The following is a 24,810-nucleotide window of genomic DNA, read 5'->3' on the forward strand; positions in this document are numbered from 1 at the left end:
AGCCCGGGCGAAAGAATGAGGCACTGTTAAAAAAAAATTAATAGAATAATCCAGACCCACGGTAGGGTCAAAATTCCTAACTCAAGGTCCCAGAGAGGCTCAGAGAAGCCTTTTGGAAGAAGGGACTCCTGCCCCAGCTAAGACTGATGGATAAGTAGCAAAGGCTTTCTGGGGACAGCACAAACAGCCCACCTGAAGCGGTGAATCGGCGTCCTGGGTGCCTGGCACACCTTGTAGCTCAGTTTACTAGCTAGTGGAGTGCGAGAAGGGGCGTGTACTTGTCGGTTGGAGTTGGTCATGAAAGAGCTGGTGGACTGCCCGACGGTTCTCAGGTCCCAGTGCATCCTGCGTGATGGCTCTCTCTGCTGAACCATAAAGCATTCCTTTTCAATCCCTGCACGCTCACGCCGGGAAAAGACTGCACAACGGGCCTGCCAAGGCAGACAAGCGATCGCCACCCAGCTGGCTTCCGAGGGTCCCCTCCCTCCACCGGAGGCCTGTTACCACGGCAACCAGTGAGGGCGGAAGTGGCTCAGAAGACCGATACTCCCTAATCAGGTGACTCTCCCGCCTCCTGCACGTGACACCGGAGCCCAGAAGCGCGCTCTACCTAATCAAGACCCCACCCCTCTTTCCCTTTACTGACAATTGACAGCGACCTCGTGCAATGGCCCTTCCGCCTCCACCAGGAGACTCTGCCCGTTGGTAGTGAATGAACCAATTAGACTGGGAAAAAAAGAAGCAACGCCCCAGGTTTCACTCCGGCTTGACAGACGCAATTGAGGCCATCCTTGAGTCCCTCCGCCCCCAAGTCCTGTAATGCCAGCGATGGACAGACCTTCTACCCAATAGCACGCCCCTTTTCTGCCGTTGGGTCCCGCCCCCTTGAGGGCTAAGCCAATGAGCGCTCCGGGTCTCGGCGGGGTGGAGGGGTTGCACTGCGGTAATATGGCTCTTCCTTAGCCAGCGGCGGCAGCAGCGGCAGCGGCGGCGGCCACTGTCTGGTCTGAGCAGTCGTGCCTCTCGGGTGGCGGGTTTCTAGGCTGCAGGGGCTTGGCAGGTGGTGGCTAGGGGGCGGCGGCGGATGCCGGAAGAGCGCCCGCCCCGCCGCTTGGCGGCCCCTGGATCGAGATGAGCGCCTCCGCGTCGGTCGGGGGCCAGGTCCCCCAGCCGTCCCCGGGCCCGTCCGCCGCGCTGCCTCCCGGTTCTGCCGCGCGGGCCCTGCATGTGGAGCTGCCGTCTCAGCAGGTAAGCCCGCGCGGCTCGCAGCACTCGGGAGGGACCCGGGCAGGCCCGCGTGGAGAGCTTGCTGGCTCCGGGCTGACCCCGCGAGCCGGGACACCCAGAGCAGGGACCCCGAGGGCTCGCGGGACTGAGGAAGACTGTCAGGAGGTTTGTGCGGGGAGGGGTCCAGTGATGGCCGAACCTCCGGGAGATCCCGGAGTCCTAGGAGAATCCCGTTACAGGAGATGGGCTTGTTAAGGGACAAGCAGCCAGCCAGCTAAAGTCCCTGGGGCCCCGGCCCGAGGCCGCCTCCCCCAACGCAGGGAGCCAGGGATTCCCCCGCGCGGACCTTCTCCCTCGTTCCGCCCGGGAAGGGACCCGGGGAACCCCCTGTGTCCCACGGGCCATAGCGAAAGCACTTTTCCTTTCTTTCCCCAGCTGGCCATCCCCGCTTACGGAGAAACCAGTTTGTACTCTTCGTGCAAGAGCCCTGGAGGAGACTTTAGGTTGTCTACCATTTGCTTTAATCTCCCCTGATTATTAAGTATTCGGCCTCTTTAGAGAAATGTATTCAAGACTTGGGGGTTTCCTTCCTAATTCTCCGAGTCCCAAGGAACGCATCTTAATAATTAGGAGGACTTTTTCCTTCTTCATTCCCTCCAGTGAGTCTCTGTGGAAGGAGGATTTGATGTATATATTCATGTGTTCCTCCATCCTTTAGGAAGGGCTTTGAGGACTTCTTGGCTCTGCCTTGTAGGGAGATAAGAAGGGGGAAACACTGACTTTGGAGATCTGACAAAACTCTTTGTTTCACTCACATATCTGTAGAGTACTTCCCTCCTTATATCGGTTGCCTTCTGTCCCCCAAGGGGAGATTTTGCAGGAATCTTAGCATTAAAGAGACCTAAAGAAAGTACCTTTCACCCTCTCCCTTTATTCCTCCTTCCAAGAAGAGGATCTAGGAGAAACTGTCATTTATTGAGAACTTACCGTGTTGGATTTGTGCAAAGGGCTCAGTGGCCATTAGTTCACTGAATTTTCACAACTCTGTGAGATAGCTGTTTTTATTACCGCCATTTGGCAGTTGAGGAAACTGAGGCTTGTCCAGAGCCTTCTAGTTAGTAAGTGGTGGGGCTGGGTTGCAGCATCCAGTGTCTGACTCTGCAGCCATGCACGTGCTTGAGACTTGGGCAGCCTTCCTCCACCACCTTTACACAGGACAAGAGTGTGTTCTTTCATACACCCCTCCAACTTTCCATCAGCTACCAGTGGGACTTAGGCAGGATTCAGAAAGAGGAAGGGAGAGGTTGTGGGGGAGAGAGTGGTTGAAAAGTGAAATGGATTTGAATGCAGTAAAGGAGGCGGGGGCTAAAGGGAAGAGAAGAGTTGGAGATAATCACTGTGGTTGCCGTTGAATAGGCAGGCAGAAGAGCTTACAGTAGCAACAGATTTTTGTGTGACTACTACCGAAGAGGATTGAAAAGATACCATGTGCCCTGGTTTTGTGATGCTGTTGGCAGGGAATTTCTGAATAGTAGGAGTTTGAGGGTAGTGGGGGTTTGGATTGTATTGTGAGATACTGGGAGAGGGTAGAAGTCTGGCTAGGGAGACACGTCTCTGGAGTGAGCATTAATGTGAGTTTTTGTATGTGTGGGAGGTAGAGTGTGAGAGTGGATACTGGGAGAGGGAATAGGGAGCAGCGTTAGAAACAGCCTGGAGAAGTCCTGAGGAGTTCAGGGGCCAAGAAGGTTTTAGTTTGGGGGAGCTTCGAGAGTGTGTGGGATTAGGAAAGAGAAAGCATCATTTGCTTCATGGAGCCTATTCTCTGATAACAGTTCACAGTTTAACACTGGGAAAACTAATGCAAACAAACTGTTGATGGAATAATTTCAGCCTCATTTGTTAGTGTTTGTGAAATTTTTGGATTGGGGCCGAGGGATATATAGTGGCTTAAGTGTACTTAAGCCACTGAATGCTATATGAGTGCCGAGTTAACTGAATGCTATATGAATGCCGAGTATGCTATTTACAGCTTTCTGGGGGTGTCATCCTTGAATTCTTGGAAGGCAGCCTATATAACAAAGCACTTTTACTTTTGCGGTTGACATCAATTTATCTTTTGGGGTCAAAATGCTCAGGTTTTTAGTGTATAAATAATATCAATAAAATTTTGTTGAAGTTTTATCTGTATATAGTAAAGTGCACAGATTATTAGTATTCAGTTGATGAATTGTCACCAAGGGAACAATTATGTAAGTACTACCCAGATTAAGAAATACAAAGTTTTGGCTGGGTGCAGTGGCTCACACCTGTAATCCTAGCATTTTGGGAGGCTGAGGTGGGGGGATCACTTGAGGCCAGAAGTTCGAGACCAGCCTGGCCAACATGCCGAAACCCTGTCTCTACTAAAAATACAAAAAAAAAAAAAAAAAAAAAAAGCCACATGTGGTGGCACACATTTGTAATCCCAGCTACTTGGGAGGCTGAGGCAAGAGAATTGCTTGAACCTGGGAGGCGCAGGTTGCAGTAAGCTGAGATTGCACCACTGCACTCCAGCCTGGGTGACAGAGTGAGACTCTATCTAAAAACAAACAAACAAACAAAACCCCCCCAAAAAACCCCAAATTATTAACATCCTGGAAGTCCTCCTATGTTCTCTCCCATCTCTGTTTTTCCTTTTTCTCTAAAGGAACCACTTTTCTGATTTCTAATGTAAAAGATCAGTTTTTGCCTGTTCTTGAGCTTTATATAAATGGAGTTGTGCAAAATGTATTTTTTTGTGTCTGGTTTCTTTTACTCAGTATTGTTTGTGAGAGGCATGGAGTATCTGTGTATGTCTAATTTTTTTTTTTAAGCATTACTTCGTTGTCTTTTTTTGCTTTTACAAAATTTCAAAGGTTTAGATAAATTGGAATGTCAGTTGTTAACTTTCCTTTAAATAATACTTTCAAAACCATACATTTTAATACATCCCATACTAGTTGGCAAGGTATCAATTTTTTTTTTTTTTTTTGAGACGGAGTCTAGCTCTGTTGCCCAGGCTGGAGTGCAGTGGCGCGATCTCGGCTTATTGCAACCTCTGCCTCCTGGGTTCAAGCGAGTCTCCTGCCTCAGCCTCCCAAGTAGCTGGGATTACAAGCCCCTGCCACCACGCCTAGCTAATTTTTGTATTTTTAGTAGACACGGGGTTTCATTGTGTTGGCCAGGCTGGTCTGGAACCCCTGACCTTGTGATCCTCCCACCTCGGCCTCCCAAAGTGCCAGAATTACAAGTGTGAGCCACTGCGCCTGGCTGGTATCAATATTTCTAAACAAATAAACAAGCCCGGTTGGTTTAGGATTTCTATGATCAAGTTATCTCAAAACATAGATTCAGTGGCTCCCAGCCTTCTTCTAAGATGGGGTTTGTCAACCTTGGGACTGTTGACATTTTGGAGTGAAAATGGGCTGTTACATGTTTAGCCACATCCCAAGATATCAGCAGCACCTCCCCAATCCTGACAATCAAAAATGAGTTCAGACATGGCCAAATGTTTCTTAGGGGGCAAAATTACCCCTAGTTGAGAACCACCTTACTAAGGTGTATTTTCATTTTAAGATAGAGAGTATCCTTGTTATTACTGACTCATTTATTCCAATCTTCATTAAGTCCTGTTGATTCTGGAAGTGGCTGTAATGTTTAAAAAGTTAACACTGCAAACACCTGAACTTCTCCATGTATAAGTACTAACTATAGTCCATATCAGCCCCTTGACTGTGTCAGATGGGACTACTACTTAATTTTGTCTCCTTTTGCTTCTATGTGATCTTACTTTACTGTAATTTGAGCAAGAACTAGTGACACATTTTTTTTACATTTTTTTTGTTTTGTTTTGTTTTGTTTTGTTTTTGAGACGGAGTCTTGCTCTGTTGCCCAGGCTGGAGTGCAGTGGCGCGATCTCGGTTCACTGCAAGCTCCGCCTCCCGGGTTCATGCCATTCTCCTGCCTCAGCCTCCCGAGTAGCTGGGACTACAGGTGCCCGTCACCACGCCCGGCTAATTTTTTGTATTTTTAGTAGAGACGAGGTTTCACCGTGTTAGCTAGGATGGTCTTGATCTCCTGACCTTGTGATCCACCCGCCTCGGCCTCCCAAAGAGCTGGGATTACAGGTGTGAGCCACCGCACCCGGCCTTGTTTTGTTTTTGATTTTTGAGACAGTTTTACTCTGGTCACCCAGGCTGGAATGCAGTGGTGCGATCTCTTCTCACTGCAACCTGCCCTCCCGGGTTCAAGCGATCCTCCCACCTCAGCCTTCTGCGTAGCTGGGACCACAGGCTGTGTCACCATGCCCAGCTAATGTTTGTATTTTTGGTAGAGATGGGGTTTCACCATGTTGGCAGGCTGGTCTTGAACTGCTGGCCTCAGGTGATCCGCCTGCCTTGGCCTCCCAAAGTGCTGGGACTACAGGTGTGAACCACCGTGCCCGGCCCAAAAACAAACTATTTTTTAGAAAGTTTTATTTCTATTTTTGGCCAAGCGCAGTGGCTCATGCCTATAATACCAGCACTTTGGGAGGCCGAGGCAGGCCGATCACTTGTGGTCAGGGGTTTGAGACCAGCCTGGCCAACATGGTGAAACCCTGTCTCTACTAAAAATAGAAAAATTAGCCAGGTGTGGTGGCAGGTGCCTGTAATCCCAGCTATTCGGGAGGCTGAGGCAGGAGAATTGCTTGAACCCGGGAGGCAGAGGTTGCAGTGAGCTGAGATGGCACCATTGTACTCCAACCTGGGCGACAAGAGCGAAACTGTCTAAAAAAAATTATTTCTATTTTTTTATTTTTTTGTTTTTTTAGAGACAAGATCTTGCTCTGTCGCCCAGCCTGGAGTGCAGTTGGCTCACTGAGGCCTCAACCTCCTGGGATCAAGTGATTATCTTGCCTCAGCCTCCCTAGTATCTAGGACTACAGGCATGTGCCACCATACCCAGTTAATTTTTTTAAGATTTTCATAGAGATGGGGCCTTGCTGTGTTGCCCAGGCTAGTCTCAAATTCCTGGCCTCAAGAAATCCTCCTGCCTTGGCCTCCCACAGTGTTGGGATTATAGGCATGATACACTACGCCCAGCCAGAAAATTTTATATTTATAGAAAAATTGAGAAGATAGTATAGAAAGTTCCCATATACTCTATACCTAGTTTCACTTATTCTTTTTTTTTTTTTTTGAGACGGAGTCTCACTCTGTCACCCAGGCCGGAGTGGAGTGGTGTGATCTCTGCTCACCGCAACCTCCGCCTTTCAGGTTCAAGCGATTCTCCTGCCTCAGCCTCCTGAGTAGCTGGGATTACAGGCATGCACTACTGTTCCTGACTAATTTTTGTATTTTTAGTAGAGATAAGGTTTTGCCATGTTGGCCAGGCTGGTCTTGAACCCCTGAGCTCAGGTGATCCGCCCCGCCTTGGCCTCCCAAAGTGCTGGGATTACAGGCATGAGCCACGGCACCTGGCCTCACTTATTCTTAACATCTGCCTTAACATATGGTACATTTGTTAGAATTAATGAATCAATATTTGTATATTTTTGACTAAAAAAGTCCATAGTTCATTTAGATTTTCTTAGTTCTGAACAACTGTGGCCAGGCCTGGTGAGTCACGCCTGTAACCCCAGCACTTTGGGAGGGTGAGGCAGGAGGATTGCTTGAGCCTGGGAGGTCAAGGCTGCAGTGAGCCCTGATTGCACCACTGCACTCCAGCCTGGAAGACTGTGATTAAATGTGATTAACTATATGTACAACATAAAATTTGCTGTTTAAATAATTTTTAAGTATACAATATAGTGGCATTAAAAACATACTTAATGTTATACAACCATCATCACTGAATATTTCCAGAATGTTTACATCATCCCAAACAGAAAACAACTCCCCATTCTCGCCTCCTACGAGCCCCTGGTAAATTCTGTTCTACTTTCTGTCTCTATGAATTTGACTATTCTGGGTACCTCATATAAGTGACATTATACAGTATTTGTCCTTTTATGTTTGGCTTATTTCACTTTGCAATGTTTTCAAGGTTCATCCATGTTGCAGGGTATGTTAGAATTTCATTCCTTTTTTAAGGTGGATGGTATTCCGTTGTATGTATATACTACATTTTGTTTATTCATTCATCTCTTGATGGGTCCTTTGTTTGTTTGCTTGTTTGTTTTGAGACAGGGTCTCACTCCGTTGCCCAGGCTAAAGTGCAGTGGCATGATCATGGCTCACTGCAGCCTTGACTTCCTGGGGTCAAGTGATCCTCCCACCTCAGCACCCCCGCAAGTAGCTGAGACTACAATGGCATGTGCCTCCACGCCCAGCTAATTTGAAAATTTTTTGTAGAAATGAGTCTCACTCTGGTCTCAAACTCTTGGGCCCAAGAGATCCTCCTGCCTTGGCCACCCAAAGCAGTGTCGAGATTACAGCATGAGCCACCACGCCCAGCCAACCCTTAGTTTTTACCTGATGTCCTTCTTCCGTGCCAGGATCCTGTCTGGATACCACATTGTATTTAGTTGTCCTGTCTCTTGCCTCCTCTTAGTTGTGGCAGTTACTCAGACTTTCTTTGTTTTTGATGGCCTTGACAGTTTTGAGTACTAGTCAGGTGTTTTGTAGGATGCCACTCTTTTGGAATTAGTCTGATGTTTTTTTCTTATGATTAGACTAGGGTGGTGGTGTTTTGGGAGCAAGACTTAAGAGGTAAAGTGCCATTTTCATCGTATATTATGTACATATTATTAACATGATTTATCACTTTTTTTTTTTTTTTTTGAGACGGAGTTTCACTCTTGTTGCTCAGGCTGGAGTGCAATGGCACAATCTCAGCTCACTGCAACCTCTACCTCTCAGGTTCAAGCAATTCTTCTACCTCAACCTCTTGAGTAGCTGGGATTACAGGCACCCGCCACCATGCCCAGCTAATTTTTCTATTTTTAATAGAGACGGGGTTTCACCATGTTGGCCAGGCTGGTCTTGAACTCCTGACCTCAGGTGATCCACCCACCTTGGCCTCCCAAAGTGCTGGCATTACAGGCATGAGCCACCATGCCTGGCTGATTTATCACTGTTGATTCTAACTTTTATCATCACCAGCTGTGGTGGCATATGATAGGAAAGGCAAACTAGCTGTTTTCTCCTATTACACTGTTATACTATCAGCATAACCCTTCTGACATTAGATGTGTGGGGGTTTTTCCCCACACACCAAGCGATCCTCCAGTGAACACCAATATGGTGTCCTATGATTCAATTCAATTCTGCCACAATCTCCTTAGAGTTAGTATCATATTCCACAAGTTAAAGGCTCAGACCCATAAAACTGTCCCCTACTTCACATGCCAGTCATAAGTCTGGGTCTCTGGAACTTCTTACCGACTGGCTATAAATTGGGGTTCCTATGTTCCCCTCCTCAGGCTCAGTCATTTACTAGAGCAGCTCACGGAGCTGAAGAAAGCACCTTGCTTGCACTTACTGTTTTTTTTTTTTTTTTAAATAAACAATATTACACAGGATACAGACGAGCAGCCAGATGGAAGATATGCATAGGGAACAGTATGGGGGAAATGAAATGGCCCAGAGCTTTCATGCGCTCTCATGGCAGCTCCACCCTCCACATGTTCAGCAACCCAGAAATTCTCCAAAACCTGTAGTTCTGTGACTTTTATGGAGGCTTCGTCATGTAGGCATGATCAATTATTAAGTCAGTCTTCAGCCCCTCTTTCCTTCCTGGATGATGGGGAGTGGGGCTGAAAGTTCCAAGCTTCTGATCATGGCTTGGTCTTTCTGGTGACCATTCTCCTTCTAGGAGCTCATCAAGAGTTGTCTCATTAGAACAAAGGATGTTCCTCACCTAGGAAACGCTGAGGGACTAGGCGTTGTGTCTGGAACTGGGGTCAAAGACCAAATATTAAAAGTAAAGATTCTCCTAGTACCCCTGTGGCACCCAGGGAATGACAGAGGTTTTAAGAGCTCTGCACCAGGAACTGTGTACAAAGACCAAAGTATATATTTATTATTATAAATTGAAGGGCCACAGGTAGTGTTTGTCAGGTTTCTGTGCTATAAGGTTACTTTCCTCCCCTTCCCTCTACACTGTAGTCTTTGGAAGGAAGTCACTATGTGTAGTCCACACTTGAGTGAGATCTGTGCTCCCCCTTCTTGAGGGTAGAGTATCTACATAAAATTATTTGGAATTTTTCTGTATGGGAGATTAAATCATGGCTCCCTTCAGCCTCTAACTCCTGGACTCAAGTTATGTGCCTCAGCCTCCCAAGTAGCTGGGACCACAGGTACACACCACCATGCCTGGTTCATTTTTTAATTTTAATTTTTGTAGAGACAGAGTCTTGCTATATTGCCCAGGCTGGTCTCTAACTCCTGGCTTCAAGCAGTCCTCCCGCCTTGGCCTCCCCAAGCATTGGTATTACAGGCATGAGCCACTGCGCTGGGCCGGTAACTTAAAGTCACACAGAATGTCAACAAAGGGACTACAATCTAGGTGTTTCCTGTTTGCCCTAGGCACCCATTCTTTGCAGGGTTCTGGTGAAAAGTTTTAATTACCTCAGAGTTTGGGACCATCAGGCTTTATATTTTATTTCCTACAGCACTTGTGCCTAACACTGTGCTGATGATTTAGTAGGAACTCATGTACAGTTTTTTTGTTTATGAGTCTTTCCCTTGAAGAACTTTACAGCCTAAAGAGAACAACGAAAGATTGGATTCAGTGGTATTGAAACCCATACAAAAAAACATGATAGAAGCAGAAAAGTAGATCTAAAGCTTGATTTTGCTGTACAGGATAAATATTTTCCCTTTGTGTGTTTATGTTTATTTGGATACCCTACTTTTGTTAATCTAATTTAATCATCTTTCTATTATTAAAAAAAAATCAGCTTTATTGGCAAGGCCGTTCATCTTATCAGGAACATGTGCCTCCCGCAATGTACTACCATGCCGTGTACATTCATTCCTTCTGCAAATATTTACTAAGCCCCTTGTAACTCAAAGAAAAAATGTAATATATAGTTGAGTATCTACAAAGTAAAATGATGGCAATTTTTGTGCTGGTTTGGCTCTTATAAATAAAATGATATGAGGAAGCCTCAGAAACTTAAGATATCAGCATCTTGAAATCATTATTTTTATGTGACAAAATGCTATTAGGAATTTATGTTTTTTGTTTGTTTCTCTTTTTCCTGTGAAAATGAGTTTTTTTTTTTTTTGAAAGGAAAAGCTATGTTTATTTAGTGTTTACTTTAAAATGTCTCTACAGGATCACAGTTCTTTGTGGTAGAAAATTCAGAAGTGAAACTGACTAGAAATAGAGCACAAGCAGAATTGAAACTAGTAAGTTGGGCCTGAAGTGAAACATATGGTAGAATGAAAAAAAATTCGATTTTCATAGTTTCCAAATGTGTGTTTTTGATAAGCTGTATATTTTTACCTGTCAGACGTGTTACTGCTGGGGAGAAAAAGAAGTTTGTCATTTTTTTTTTTTTTTTTTGAGGTGGAGTCTCACTTTGTCACCCAGGCTGGAGTGCAGTGGCGCGATCTTGGTTCACTGCAACCTCTGCCTCCCGGGTTCATGCCATTCTCCTGCCTCAGCCTCCCGAGTAGCTGGGACTACAGGCGCCTGCCACCATGCCCGGCTAATTTTTTGTGTTTTTAGTAGAGATGGGATTTCACCGTGTTAGCCAGGATGGTCTCGATCTCCTGACCTCGTGATCCGCCTGCCTCGGCCTCCCAAAGTGCTGGGATTACAGGCGTGAGCCACTGCGCCCGGCCAAGTTTGTCATTTGTAACATACTGGAATGTGTACAGCTGCAAACTAAAGGTGTTTTAGAAAAAGACATCTCTCTTACAAGAGAGGTTGAAACATTTTAGGTTTATGCTTTGTTTTAGGTTTAATGACATAAGTAATGTCTTTTTTTTTTTTTGAGACGGAGTTACCCTGTTGTCGCCCAGAATGGAGTGCAATGGCACGATCTCAGCTCACTGCAACCTCTGCCTCCCAGGTTCAAGTAATTCTCCTGCCTCAGCCTCCCGAGTAGCTGGGGTGCCCACCACCCCACCTGGCTAATTTTTGTATTTTTAGTAGAGACGGGTTTCACCACATTGGCCAGGCTGGTCTCGAACTCCTGATCTCAGGTGATCCACCTGCCTCGGCCTCCCAAAGTGCTGGGATTGCAGGCTTGAGCCACTGTGCCTGGCCAGTAAAGTCTTGTATTGTTAAATTTTTTCAATGCCTTGTACAGTATTTTAGCAGTTGCCTCCTTAGATTATAAAAGTAGACGAGTACACACAGAATGGAAACTTGACATTGGAATTTTACAGTTCATAGTATACCTTCTTGATTTAGTATCACATAACCTTGTTTTCCATCTTATTTTAAAATGGAAACATGAGTTTTGAATCATGGAATTTTACAGATGCAAAACCTGAAGCCCTCCGAGGTGAAACTATTTGCCTGGCCACAGACTTGTTCTAGCTGTTTATTCTTGCCCTGGAGTATTTAGTAGAGTACTAGTTTAACAGATCTGTGTTGTGTCTTGTTCTTGCTTGTGGCAGAGAAATAAACAGAACCTGGGTCTTGTGAACAGTTCCACTGTTCTTGGCTGGGTGTGTTGACAAGTTGTTTCTTTTTTTTTTTTTTTGAGATGGAGTTTTGTTCTTGTCACCCAGGCTGGAGTGCAGTGGTGTGATCTCGGCTCACTGCAACCTCCACCTCCTGGGTTCAAGCGATTCTCCTGCCTCAGCCTCCTTAGTAGTTGGGATTACAGGCACCCGCCAGCATGCTCGGCTAATTTTTGTAATTTTAGTGGAGATGGGGTTTCATCACGTTGGCCAGGCTGGTTTCGAACTCCTGACCTTAGGTGATCCACCCACCTTGGCCTCCCAAAGTGCTGGGATTACAGGCGTGAGCCACTGTGCCTGGCCAATAACTTGTTTCTTTTTCTTTCCTTTTTTTTTTCTTTTAAGACAGAGTCTTGCTCTGTCGCCAGGCTGGAGTGCAGTGGCACGATCTTGGCTCACTGCAACCTCTGTCTCCCGGGTTCAAGTGATTCTCCTGCCTCAGCCTCCAGAGTAGCTGATACTACAGGTGCCAACCACCACACCCACCTAATTTTTTGTATCTTTAGTAGAGACTGGGTTTTACCATGTTGGCCAGGCTGGTCTCAAACTCCTGACCTCGTGATCCACCCGCCTCTGCCTCCCAAAGTGCTGGGATTACAGGTATGAGCCTGGCCAAGAACTTGTTTCTTAAACTTCACTCGATCTTTGGCACGTTAGTCTCACAGCTTTGGGGATTTTAGGCTAGAACTGAAATGGAGGAGAGGCTGTATTTTAACGTTCTCTTTAAGGGCAGAGCACTCAGAGTCCACCCTCCCACGTCCCTTTTATGGTGTGAATTAGAGTGAAACTTTGGAATGTCCCTCTGGAGCTTAAATGATCAGTCTTCCTGTTTTGTCCCTGGGTACTTACCATGCCTATCTTTTTTTTTTTTTTTTTTTTAATATTCTACTTAAGAACTTCTGTTCTCTGCCTCTTTAAGTTTCTGAAAGAGTAACCATCTGGTGATTGTGGGTTTTTTGATGGTTTTATTCTGTGTAATATTTGGTGTTGATTGCTGTAGACCCTATGTGGTAGTAATGTTATTAGGCATTTTACTTATCCATTCTTTGTGAAAACTCCAGTATAGTGTGCTTATTGATTAAGAGGCTGAGACTGGTAATGCTGAAGTTGAGCATCAGAACTTACCACTTTTGGAGTCTCACTTTGTTGGTCCATTGAAATAGCTGGCGTTTTTTCCTACTGTGGTTTTTATAATGTCCAAAAGATGCAGTCAGACATTTTTGAAAATAATGAGGAACACCAGGAAGCTGAAACTAGCAGCAACCTTTGGCTTTTGTCAGTAGACTCCTGGGAAAGAAAAAAGGGAAGACATGAAAGTAAAAGTGAGAATCAGACTTAATAGATCATAAAAGTAAACATGAGAATCAGGCTTATGATTTGTTTTTTTTTTTTCTCCAGGAAAAACTTTATACTCTTTAACATGAGTGTACCTTTTGTGATTAAGGGTTTAACAGTGAATACAAGTAATTTGTTTGTTCATGTTAGCCTATGTTAAAACTAATTCTGGGCGGGGTGCGGTGGCTCATGCCTGTAATCCCAGCACTGGGAGGCTGAGGCAGGTGGATCACCTGAGGTTAGGAGTTCGAGACCAGCCTGCCCAACATGGCGAAACCCCATCTCTACTAAAAATACAAAAAATTAGCTGGACGTGGTGGCGGGCACCTGTAATCCCAGCTACTCAGGAGGTTGAGGCAGGAGAATTGCTTGAACCCAGGAGGCGGAGGTTGCAGTGAGCTGAGATCACGCCACTGCACTCCAGCCTGGGCAACAAGAGCAAAACTCTGTCTCAAAAACAAACAAACAAAAAACTAATTCTGAGTGCAGGACAGGAAAAACTGAGAGATAGCCATTTATTCAATAGATACTTTTAAAGTGCCTTGTTTGAATTGTTAGGCACAGGATTCGGAACTGTACGTCTTGTGTCTGCCAACCTACTTACGTCTTTCAGGGGATATGAACTATTTCCTTCCTCAATTCCAATCATTCTTTTGTATGAGAGCTAATCCAGAAAACTAAAATTTTAAACAATACAAAATAAAAATAATCTTGCTTAGGATTTTGAAAAACCTTTTTTTTTAATGTCTCCTTTTAATGAAAATAAGACTGTCCTCAAGAAAATCAGTATTGCTTTCATCCACTAAGATGTTAATATCTAAGTATACATGAGAAGTAGCAACATGAAGAAAGCTTTCTGGTTTTTTATTCTGAAAACAGATTATGAAGCAAGGTTGGCAGGTAGGCTGTGGGGTGCTCATTACAGGTCTAGGATAATTTACAGGACTATACTCATTACAGGATAGAATTGGTACCATTATAGAATTATATATGTTTAGTAGATATTTCAGACTTGTTTTCATGAATTGACTTATTGGAGTTTATTCTACGTGGAATGTGTTTAATATAAATATAAAAATAAAGAGTAGCTGCCCAGGTGCTATGGAGGGATTGGTTGACTGGTGATAGTCATACACTTCTATCAAAAACGTCAGTATAAATTGGGTGCTGTGCTGTGCACCTGTAATCCTAGCCTACATGGGAGGCTGAGGTGGGAGGATTGCTTGAGGCCAGGAGTTTGATTCCAGCCTAGGCAATATAGTGAGACCCCCATCTCTAAAAAAAAAAAAAAGACACCAGTCTGATGATGATGATAATGATTAATTAATTTTCGGAGACAAGGTTGCCCAGGATGGAATGCAGTGGCGCAATCGTGGTTCACCCGCAATCTTTACCTCCCTGGGCTTAGGTGATCCTCCTGCCTTAGCCTCCTGAGTAGCTGAGACTACAGGCACGCACCACCATGCCTGGCTAATTTATATAAATATAAATAAATATATAAATATATATATATATATTTTTTTTTTTGTAGAGACAGGGTTTTGCTGCTGGGACTACAGGTGTGCATGGTGCGCACCATCATGCCTGACTAATTTTTGTAGTTTTTTTGGTAGAGATAGGGTTTTGCCATGTTGCCCAGGCTGGTCTCAAACTCCTGAGCTCAAGCAATCCGCCCACCTTGGCCTCCCAAAGTGTTGGGGTTACAGGTGTGAGCCACTATGGCCAGCCAGTCTGGTTATTAGATGAGGACACTGTGGAGTTGCAGAATTTCTTTTTTTGAGACACTGGGTCTCATTATATTGCCCAAGGTCAGGCTGAAGTGTAGCGGCTATTCACAGGTAATGCACTACAACCTCGAACTCCTGGGTTCAAATGGATACTTCTGCCTTAGCCTCTGGAGTAGCTGGGACTATAGATGTGTGTGACTGTACCCAGCTAAATTGCAGAATTTCTTAACTGCAAATTAGTGCATTTTTTCTATATTATACAACTACCCAAAAACTACTAAAAAATTAGAAAGCTGCTTCTTATGTATACCCAGACATTAATATTTTAGCAAATGAAAGCAATACCACTTTTCTCAATGACATTCTTCTCTTCATTAAGGTATCCTGTAAAGATCAGTGTAATTGAAAGACTTTCTTAACTATGACCCATTTTGTTTGGCTTCTTAAAGTTCATTTGAGTAATTCCTTACTTATTTAACGTTGCACAAATGTGAATGCTTGTAAATGCCAGGGACTGTCTAGGTGCTGGAAGTAAAACAGCAAGCAAGACAGAGACACTGCCTTCATGGACCTTACTTTCTGGTGCATGAGAGACAAGGTGGTTAGCAAGCTTTTCTGTGAAGGACCAGATAGTGAACATGTTTCTGTCTCAGCAGGCCTCCTAGGGTCTTAGTAGCTAGTACTCAACTGGTTGCTGTAGTGCAGAAACAGCCCTATACTATATGTAAACAACTGAGTGTGGTTGTATTCCAGTAAAACTTTAAGGATACTGAAATTATTAATTTTCGTGTGCCATGAAATATTTGTCTTCTTTTTCTTTTTATTTTTTTGAGACAAAGTCTCACTCTGTTGCCCAGGCTGGAGTGCAGTGGCACAATCTCGGCTCACTGCAGCCTCCACCTCCTGGGTTTAAGCAATTCTCGTGCCTCGGCCTCCCACGTAGCTGGGACTACAGGTGTGTGCCACCACGCCTGGCTAAATTTTGTATTTTTATTAGAAACAGGGTTTTGCCATGTTTGCCAGGTTGGTCTCCAGCTCCTAACCTCAAGTGATCTGCCTGCCTCGTCCTCCCAAAGTGCTGGGATTACAGATGTGAGCCACTGTGCCTGGCCAATTAATTGGTATTAAATTCCTTCTGGGTATCAGATACTGCATTATACTCTAGTGTACTTCTTTCTCCAACTTTTGTTATTCTTGGAATGCCAGAATATCTTTGAATATGGTTTTGAGGCTTCTTACAGCAAGTATTCTTTTTTTTTTTTTTGAGACAGTCTTGCTTTCGGCCAGGCTGGAGTGCAGCGGCGTGATCTCGGCTCACTGCAACCTCTGCCTCTCAGGTTCAAGCGATTCTCCTGCCTCAGCCTCCCGAGTAGCTGGGACTACAGGCGCATGCCACCATGCCCGGCTAACTTTTTTTGTATTTTTAGTAGAGACTGGGTTTTACCATGTTAGCCAGGATGGTGTTGATCTCCTGACCTTGTGATCCACCCGCCTCAGCCTCCCAAAGTGTTGGGATTACAGGTGTGAGCCACTCCGCCCAGCCGTAAGTATTCTTTAATATGGTGTCATAGGAAGACTTGTTGTAAGGCTGGTCCTGGGTATAACTAAGGTAACTTTGGAAAAAGCGCTTTGTTCTAGTCCTCAGGTTCTTAAGCTTTACAGTGAGAAGACTAGGTTATTTGTAGCTCTGTGCACATTTTTAACCTCTGTGTGTCTCCATTTCCTCAATTGCCAAATGCTTTTGTCTCGAGTACTTTCATTCTACAAATACTGTGTTCAACTCTGTTCTATAACATCGTTAATTCAACAGTTAATTTTTGAGTTTCTACCATGTATCCCACAGTGGTTAAGAATATGGACACTAGAGCCTGACTGCTTGTGTTCAAATCCTGGTCCAGCTATTTCCTACGTGCCTAAACTAAGTTAGGCAACCTGGAAGTCATTTAATCTCTGTGTGCCTCAGGGAGACTCAGGTAAAATGGTCATAATAATAGCCTACCTTGTAGGGTTGTTGAGAGGATTAAGTGCGTCATAAATTTCCCTAAAAAGGTGCTTGGTTTATAGTAAGTGTTCAGAAAATGTTAGTTGTTGGTACTGTCATTGCTATTCCCATTTGTCAGGCACTGAAGATACAGGATAAGCATCTCCTTGCCCTGGAGGGACTCATAATCTAGTGGGTGGCCGGGAGCGGTGGCTCACACCTGTAATCCCAGCACTTTGGGAGGCCGAGGTGGGCAGATCACGAGATCAAGAGAGCGAGACCATCCTGGTCAACATGGTGAAACCCAGTCTCTACTAAAAATACAAAAAATTAGCCGGGTGTGGTGGCAGGCGCCTGTAATCCCACCTACTTGGGAGGCCGAGGCAGGAGAATCACTTGAACCCGGGAGGCGGAGATTGCAGTTAGCCAAGATCGCATCATTGCACTACAGTCTGGGCAAAAAGAATGAAACTCCTTCTCAAAAAAAAAAAAAAAAAAAAAAAAAAAAAAATCTAGTGGGTAAGACAAATATGTCACTGGGCCATTTTAGTGTAATATAAGAGATGATTCGAAAAAAGTACTGAGATGGGAAAGATGGGAAATGCATGCTAGCAGAGGGACCAGCTTGAGCAAAAAGGTAAGAAGGTGTAAAAAGGAACGGCAGATAATTGAGGCCAGAGTTTAAGGAGCTTAGAGGAGGACGGTGGAAATAAGGAGCTGGAGAGTACAAATGCCTTTTGATTTACGATGGGGTTATGTCCTGATGAACCCACTGTAAATTGAAAATATCGCTAAGTCGAAAGTGCATTTAATACACCTAACCTCTCGAACACTGTAGCTTAGCCTAGCCTGTGTTCTCAGACACTTTCCATTAGCCTATAGTTGGGCAAAATCATCTGACACAAAGCTGATTTTTTAAAAAGTATTGAATATCTCATGTAATTTACTCATGTAATTTATTGAATGCTGACCTGAAGGTGAAAAACAGGATGGCTGTATGGGCACTCCATGTACGATTTCTACTGAATGCATATTACTTTCACACCATCATAAAGTAAAAACATCATTAAGTCAAACCGTCCTAAGTCAGGGACTGTCTGTACCTAGGACAGTCTGTGCTGTTCCACTTACAACACTTCTGACAACAAATATGTTGGGTTTTCCCCCCAACATCAACCAATTCTTTTACACCAGCTGGGTATCCTTGCGTTCAGTTCAATTCTGACGCTATTTACCCGGAGTTATGACCTACAAGTTAAGGGCCCAGTCCCACAAGGCTGCCCCCACAGACGTCAGTTGCAAGTCCCAGTCGCAGGCCTCCTGTACTTCTCAGCTATCAGCTATAAACTGAAGGTTACCATGACCTTCTCCTTGTGTTCAGTAATTTGCTAGAATGGCTCACAGAACTCAAGAAAACATTTTATGTATTATTATAGGTTTATGATAAAGGATACAACCTGGGAACAGCCAATGGAAGAGATAAATAGGGCAAGGTGTGGGGGAAGGGACGTGGAGCTTCCATGCCCTCTCTGGGTGCGCCAGCCTCCTAGCACTTCAATGTGTCCACCATTTCAGAAGCTCTCCAAGCTCTGTTTAGGGTTTCAGGGAGGTTCTATTAGGTAGCCATGAGATTATATCATTGGCTGTTGGTGATTAACACAATCTCCAGCCTGTCTCCCCTCCCTGGAGGTCAGGGGGTAGAGCTAAAAGTTCTAACCCTCTAATCATGCCTCAGTGTTTCTGCCCTGAAGCTCTCTGAGGGACTCCCAGCCACCAGTTATCTCATTAGCATGCAAAAGACACTTATCACTCCAGAGATTCCAAGGGTCTTAGAAGCTCTTGGGTCAGGAACTGGAAACTACCAATTATTACATTATAACAAAAGATGCTTCTGTCCCCCTATACCAAGGGTTTTAGGAGCTGTGTGGTAGAAACCAGGGCTGAAGACATACATTTCTTATCATACCACAGTGTCACACAGAAGTTGTACTAATAGTTTGGAGTTAGATTGTAAAGGGCCACATACGCCATGATTTAGAATTTGGAATTTGGACATTATCCTGTAGGTAGAGGAGAACAGTCTTTATTTTATTTATTTTTATTTTTATTTGGAAAGAATTTCAAGCTTATGGGAAAATGGCAAAACTAAAACATTTTATTTCATAAATTTCTGTTTTTCTGAACACCTGTATACCTGTTACTCAGATTTGTCTGTTAACATTTTGTGTTCAAATCCTGGTCCAGCCATTTCCTACGTGCCTAAACTAAGTTAGGCAATCTGGAAGTTATTTATCTCTGTATGCCTCAGGGAGACTCAGGTAAAATGGGCATAATAATAGCCCATTTTGCTTCATTTGCAAGCTTGCTCTCTTTCTCTTTTTCTGAATATGTATAGATAAAGATATATAGTTTTATGTGAATCATTTAAAGTTGTTACATACATCATGACCCTTTACCCTTAAACACTTGAGTATGTATTTCCCGGAATAGGGATATTCTCTTTCATATCCACAGCATACTTATCTGCCGAGACCAGCTCGGTCGGGGAGACCCTAACCCAGCGGCGCTAGAGGAATTAAAGACACACCCACAGAAATATAGAGGTGTGGAGCCGGAAATCAGGGGTCTCACAGCCTTTAGAGCTGAGAGCCTCGGAACAGAGATTTACCCACGTATTTATTAACAGCAAGCCAGTGATAAGCATAGTTTCTATAGATTATAGATTAACTAAAAGTATTCCTTATGGGAAACAAAGGGATGGGCCAAAATAAAGGGATGGATTGGGCTAGTTATCTGCAGCAGGAGCATGTCCTTAAGGCACAGATCACTCATGCGGGTTATCGCTCATGCGGTATGTGGTTTAAGAACGCCTTTAAGTGGTTTTCTGCCCTGGGTGAGCCAGATGTTCCTTGCCTTCATTCCAGTAAACCTACAACCTTCCAGCGTGGGCGTCATGGCCATCACGAACATGTCACAGTGCTGCAGAGATTTTGTTTATGGCCAGTTTTGGGGCCAGTTAATGGCCAGATTTTGGGGGGCCTGTTCCCAACAGTTATCAGCATCAGTAAATTTAACATCGATACTTTAATCTAAGGTTCATCGGTTGATTCTATAATGTCCTTTGTAGAAATTTTCCTCCTCCAGTTCAGGATATAGTCTAGGGTAGGTATTACATTTAGCTGTTGTGTCTCTAATGTAGAACATTTCCACAGCTTTTCTTTGTCTTATTTTTAAATGTCACTAGCATAATACAGACCCTGCTCCCTTAAAAAAAATAGGACATTCCTCATTTTCTGTTTATCTGATGTTTCCTCATGATTAGATTCAGATTACATATTTTCAGTTGGAATATTGCATGGGTGGTAATATGTCCTTCATAAGGTATCACTTTTGGATGTTCATTTGTCCCTCATTGGTAATGTTAATTTTGGTCACCCGGTCAAGGTATTGTCTGATTTTTCAACTCTAATTCTTTGTGTGTGTGTACATGCATGCTTTTGCAACTAATAGTCTATAGGGAAACACTTTAAGACCATGCATGGGGCTGGGCGTGGTGGCTCACACCTGCAATCCCAGCACTTTGGGAGGCTGAGGCGGGTGGATCGTGAGGTCAGGAGATCGAGACTGTCCTGGCTAACATGGTGAAACGCTGTCTCTACTAAAAATATAAAAAATTAGCCAGGCGTGGTGGCACGTGGCTGTAGTCCCAGTTACTCAAGAGGCTGAGGCAGGAGAATTGCTTGAACCTGGGAGGCGGAGGTTGCAGTGAGCCGGGGTTGTGCCACTGCATTCCAGCCTGGGCAACAGAGTGAGACTCTGTCTCAAAAAAAACAAAAAACAAACCAACGAAAAAACCAAAAATACTTTTTGTAGCAAAGGGTCTCACTATGTTGCCCAGGCTGGTCTGGAACTCCTGGCCTCAAGATATCTTCCCTCCTCGGCCTCTCAAACTGCTGGGATTATGTGAGCCACCATGCCCGACCTCATTTGTGTTTAATAGGGAAAAAAAGAATATGTAATTATTGGAGAGCCATAAACTATAACTGATAACACTGGTTGCCCCAGGGGAAAGGAAATGGGTATTTGGGGCACACAGTAGTACGGAGACTGTTCACTGTATCCTCTTATATACTGTGCCTTTTGAATTGTGAATCATATGAATACATTATCTACTGTATTTTTAAAAATAACATTAAGGATACTTTTTACTTCTTATTTTTTAAGACTAGTCAAGAGTAGTAGTGAGAAGCGGGAAAGAGTTGAGCAAGTTTGATCTGTAACTGACTGTGAACACTAAATTGAGAAAACTCATTACCTTTGGATCAGCTTAAGTTTATATTTCAAAAAAAACAGAGAGATGGCAACTAACCTTTAAACACAGGTATGCGGATGACAATTTCCAGAAGCAATATGACACAGTGGGAAGAACTCAAGTTAGAGCTTCAGCTCAACTCTAGGTGGTTCTACCACTCATTAGTGAGCAAGCCACTTACTGTTTCTGAGCCTGTTTCCCCTTCCATAAAATGGAGATACTTCCACCTGCCTACTTCTGTGGGTTACTGCAATGATCAAATGAAATAATGGATATATAAGCTCTCTAAAAAAGTGTAAAGTACTTTATAATATATATTTAAATATAAAGTATTACAAAAATAGAGATGTCAAGAGAGGGATGTGGTTATCAGTGAAAGATGATGAATTTAGTCCATTCTTATTTGAAGAAAAGAAACACAGATTTAGAATTCATCTCTCTAAATAGAGGTAATTATAAGTCACAAAAGTATAACAGATCTCTGAAGGATAAACATTCAACAAATAGGCCAGGCATGGTGGCTCACGCCTGTAATCCCAGCACTTTGGGAGGTGGAGGTGGGCAGATCACAAGGTCAGGAGATTGAGACCATCCTGGCCAACATGGTGAAACTCTGTCTCTACTTAAAAAAAATATATACAAAAAATTAGCTGGGTGTGGTGGTGCGCGCCTGTAGTCCCAGCTACTTGGGAGGCTGAGGCAGGAGAATCGCTTGAACCCGGGAGGCGGAGGTTGCAGTGAGCCTAGATCGTGCCACTGCACTCCAGCCTGGAGACAGTGAGACTCTGTCTAAAAAAAAAAAAAAACCACCTTCAACAAATAGAAGTATAATACTGCAGAACCAGAAAGGACCTTGAAGGTCATCTAAGCCTTTGCTACTCTGCATCACTTGTAGTGAAAATGCTGAGAATCTCAGGTCCCACCATAGACCTAGTCAGTCAGAATTGTACTTCAACAAGATTCCCTAGGTAATTCATACAGACATTTTAAGTTTAAGAAGCACTGATCTAGGCCATCTTCCTTATTTTTGAGATAATAAAACTGAGGCCCTAAGTAAAGGGATTTACCCGTGTTCACATTGTTAATAAGTAGCAAAATCAAGATTTGGACACAGTCTTGATCTCCTGGGCTGGGTACACCATGTATTTGCTTCCCAGACACCCTGTTTCAAAACCTTTGAGACATCTTTGCCTTTCAAACTTCCCATGTTCCCACCCCTATTTCTAATTGGCCATCTAGATCCATCAATTCTTTCTTCACAATTTCTTTGGCATACGCTGCTTCTTTTCCACCCACTTCATTCACTGCCCTAAAGCTACTGTTCATACCACGAAAAACCAGCTTCCCTCTCCTGTGCGTGTATCCACTTCCTCTTCTGCAAACAAGAGTGCACTTTCAAATAGTAAGCTCTATATAATTCCTTAAGAAGGTGCAAGTCATTAAAAAGCGTTAAACTTTAACATGCTAACTTCAGGCAGAATTTGTATGTGAAACCCACCAAGATTAGCAGCTATAACTAATTCTAACTCAAAATCTTCAGGTCTTCACTTCCATTATTTCTTTCCTATTACCTCCTTTTCTTTGCCCTAGAACTAACTTTTATGTAACAAGGTCCTCCCATTCTAATTAAGCTTTTCTAAAATATAGTTCATCATCCTTCAGGATCCTCAGGGGATTCACTCCAGGAACAGCCACCACCCTAATCCCCCACCACCACAGATAAAAAAATCTGCTGGCTGGGAGCGGTGGCTCACGCCTGTAATCCCAGCACTTTGGGAGGCCAAGGTGGGTGGATCCCGAGGTCAGGAGATCAAGACCATCCTGGCTAACAGGGTGAAACCCCGTCCACTAAAAATACAAAAAATTAGCCGGGCGTGGTGGCGGGTGCCTGTAGTCCCAGCTACTCAGGAGGCTGAGGCAGGAGAATGGTGTGAACCCGGGAGCCAGAGCTTGCAGTGAGCCGAGATCGCGCCACTGCACTCCAGCCTGGGCGACAGAGTGAGACTCTGTCTCAAAAAAAAAAAAAAAAAATCTGCAGATGCTCAAGTCCCTGATATAAAGTGGCATAGTATTCATATAACCCATGCAACATCTTCCTGTAGACTTTAAATCATCTCTAGATTACTTATAATATCTAATGCAAGGTAAATGCTATGTAAATAGTTGTTATGCTGTATTGACTTTTTTTGTACTTTTTAAAAATTGTTGTTTTGTTTTGGTTTTTTTCAGGCTAGTCAAGTGAGGAACTGGGAGTGGAGAAGGAACAAAGAAATCTCTAACTGGTTCTGATCAACTAGTTGTGAACACAACTGCATTTGGACTAGCCTATTGAGATTTTTTTTTTCTGAATATTTTCTATCTGTAATTGGTTGAATCCAGAATCCACAGATGCAGAGGGCCCGCTGTAAATTCAAAGTATCATCTTCTGAATTTATAGCTCTTACCATCTCATGCCTTTATAATTCTCTCCTATATATTCCATCCTAAGAAACCAAATTATTTCAACATTTCTTGAGTACCTATTAAAAAGTCTTAAAAAATTAGGCAGGCATGGAGGCATTGGCCTATAGTCCTAGCTACTTTGGAGGCTGAAGCAGGAGGGTTGCTTGAGCCTGAGAGTTTGAGGCTGCAGTGAGCTGTGATTGTGCCACCACTCTCCAGCCTGGGTGTTAGAGTGAGACCTTGTCTCTATATACCACCACCCCCCCAATCCAAGAAAAGCCACAAATGCTAAACACACTGACTGTATAAACTGTACTTAAAAAAAAAACCCCACAAACTAATAGTAGATCTTGGAAATTATTCCATATCAGTGATCAAAGAGCTGCCATGTTATGTATTCTTTATGGTCACATAGCATTTCACTGTAGGATATATCATAATTTAGTCCCCTATTGATGTACATTTCAGTTATTTCTAGTTTTTTTTTTTTGCTAATAAGCAACACTCTATTACGTACATCATATTGCTGAATCAAAGAATATATGCATTTGTAATTTTCTTAAATTTTAGGGTTTTTTTTGTTTTTGTTTTTGAGACAGAGTCTCACCCTGCTGCCCAGGCTGGAGTGCAGTGGCTTGATCATGGCTTACTGAAGCCTCAACCTCCTGGGCTCAATCGATCCTCCCACCTCAGCCTCCCAAGTAGCTGGGTCTACAGGCATGCACCACCACACCCAGCTAATTTCTAAGTTTTTCGTAGAGACTCTCTCTCTCTATATAGAGTCTCCCTATGTTGCCCAGGCTGGTCTTGAACTCCTGGGCTCAAGTGATCCTCCCACATTGGCCTCACAAAGTGCTGGGATTACAGGTATGGGCCACCGTACCCAGCCTGCATTTGTAATTTTGATAGATGTTGTCAGATTGCCATCTGTTATGGATGTCTGTTTGAATATCTGTTTGAATATTTGTCCTCTCCAAAACTCATGTTGAAATTTAGTCCCCAGTATGGCAGTATTGAGAGGTAGGGCCTTTAAGAGGTGATACCATGATACCATACCTCTGCCCTGATGAGTGGATTAATCCATTTATGTATTAACGGGTTAATGGTTTAGTGGGTTAATGGGTTATCATGGGAGAAGAACTGGTG

At 43.8% G+C, this 24,810-nt stretch overlaps 1 protein-coding gene across 3 annotated transcripts in view; it reads left to right on the top strand.

Annotated features, from left to right (window-relative positions):
- The first annotated feature begins 583 nt into the window (after nt 1–583).
- The window catches only part of UVRAG (UV radiation resistance associated), a 330,142-nt gene continuing 305,915 nt past the window's right edge, over nt 584–24,810 (top strand). The window contains exon 1 of one of the 3 annotated variants that reach the window (XM_054439837.1): nt 584–1,248. In XM_054439837.1, coding sequence (XP_054295812.1) covers nt 1,132–1,248 — 117 coding nt within the window. In that variant the 5' untranslated portion in view covers nt 584–1,131. Of the gene's footprint in view, nt 1,393–24,810 lie in introns of all 3 variants that reach the window. The other 2 variants (XM_063672095.1, XM_063672094.1) reach the window with 2 other exon arrangements.

The sequence above is a fragment of the Pongo pygmaeus genome, chromosome 9, assembly GCF_028885625.2.
Source record: "Pongo pygmaeus isolate AG05252 chromosome 9, NHGRI_mPonPyg2-v2.0_pri, whole genome shotgun sequence".
Classification (NCBI taxonomy): domain Eukaryota; kingdom Metazoa; phylum Chordata; class Mammalia; order Primates; family Hominidae; genus Pongo; species Pongo pygmaeus.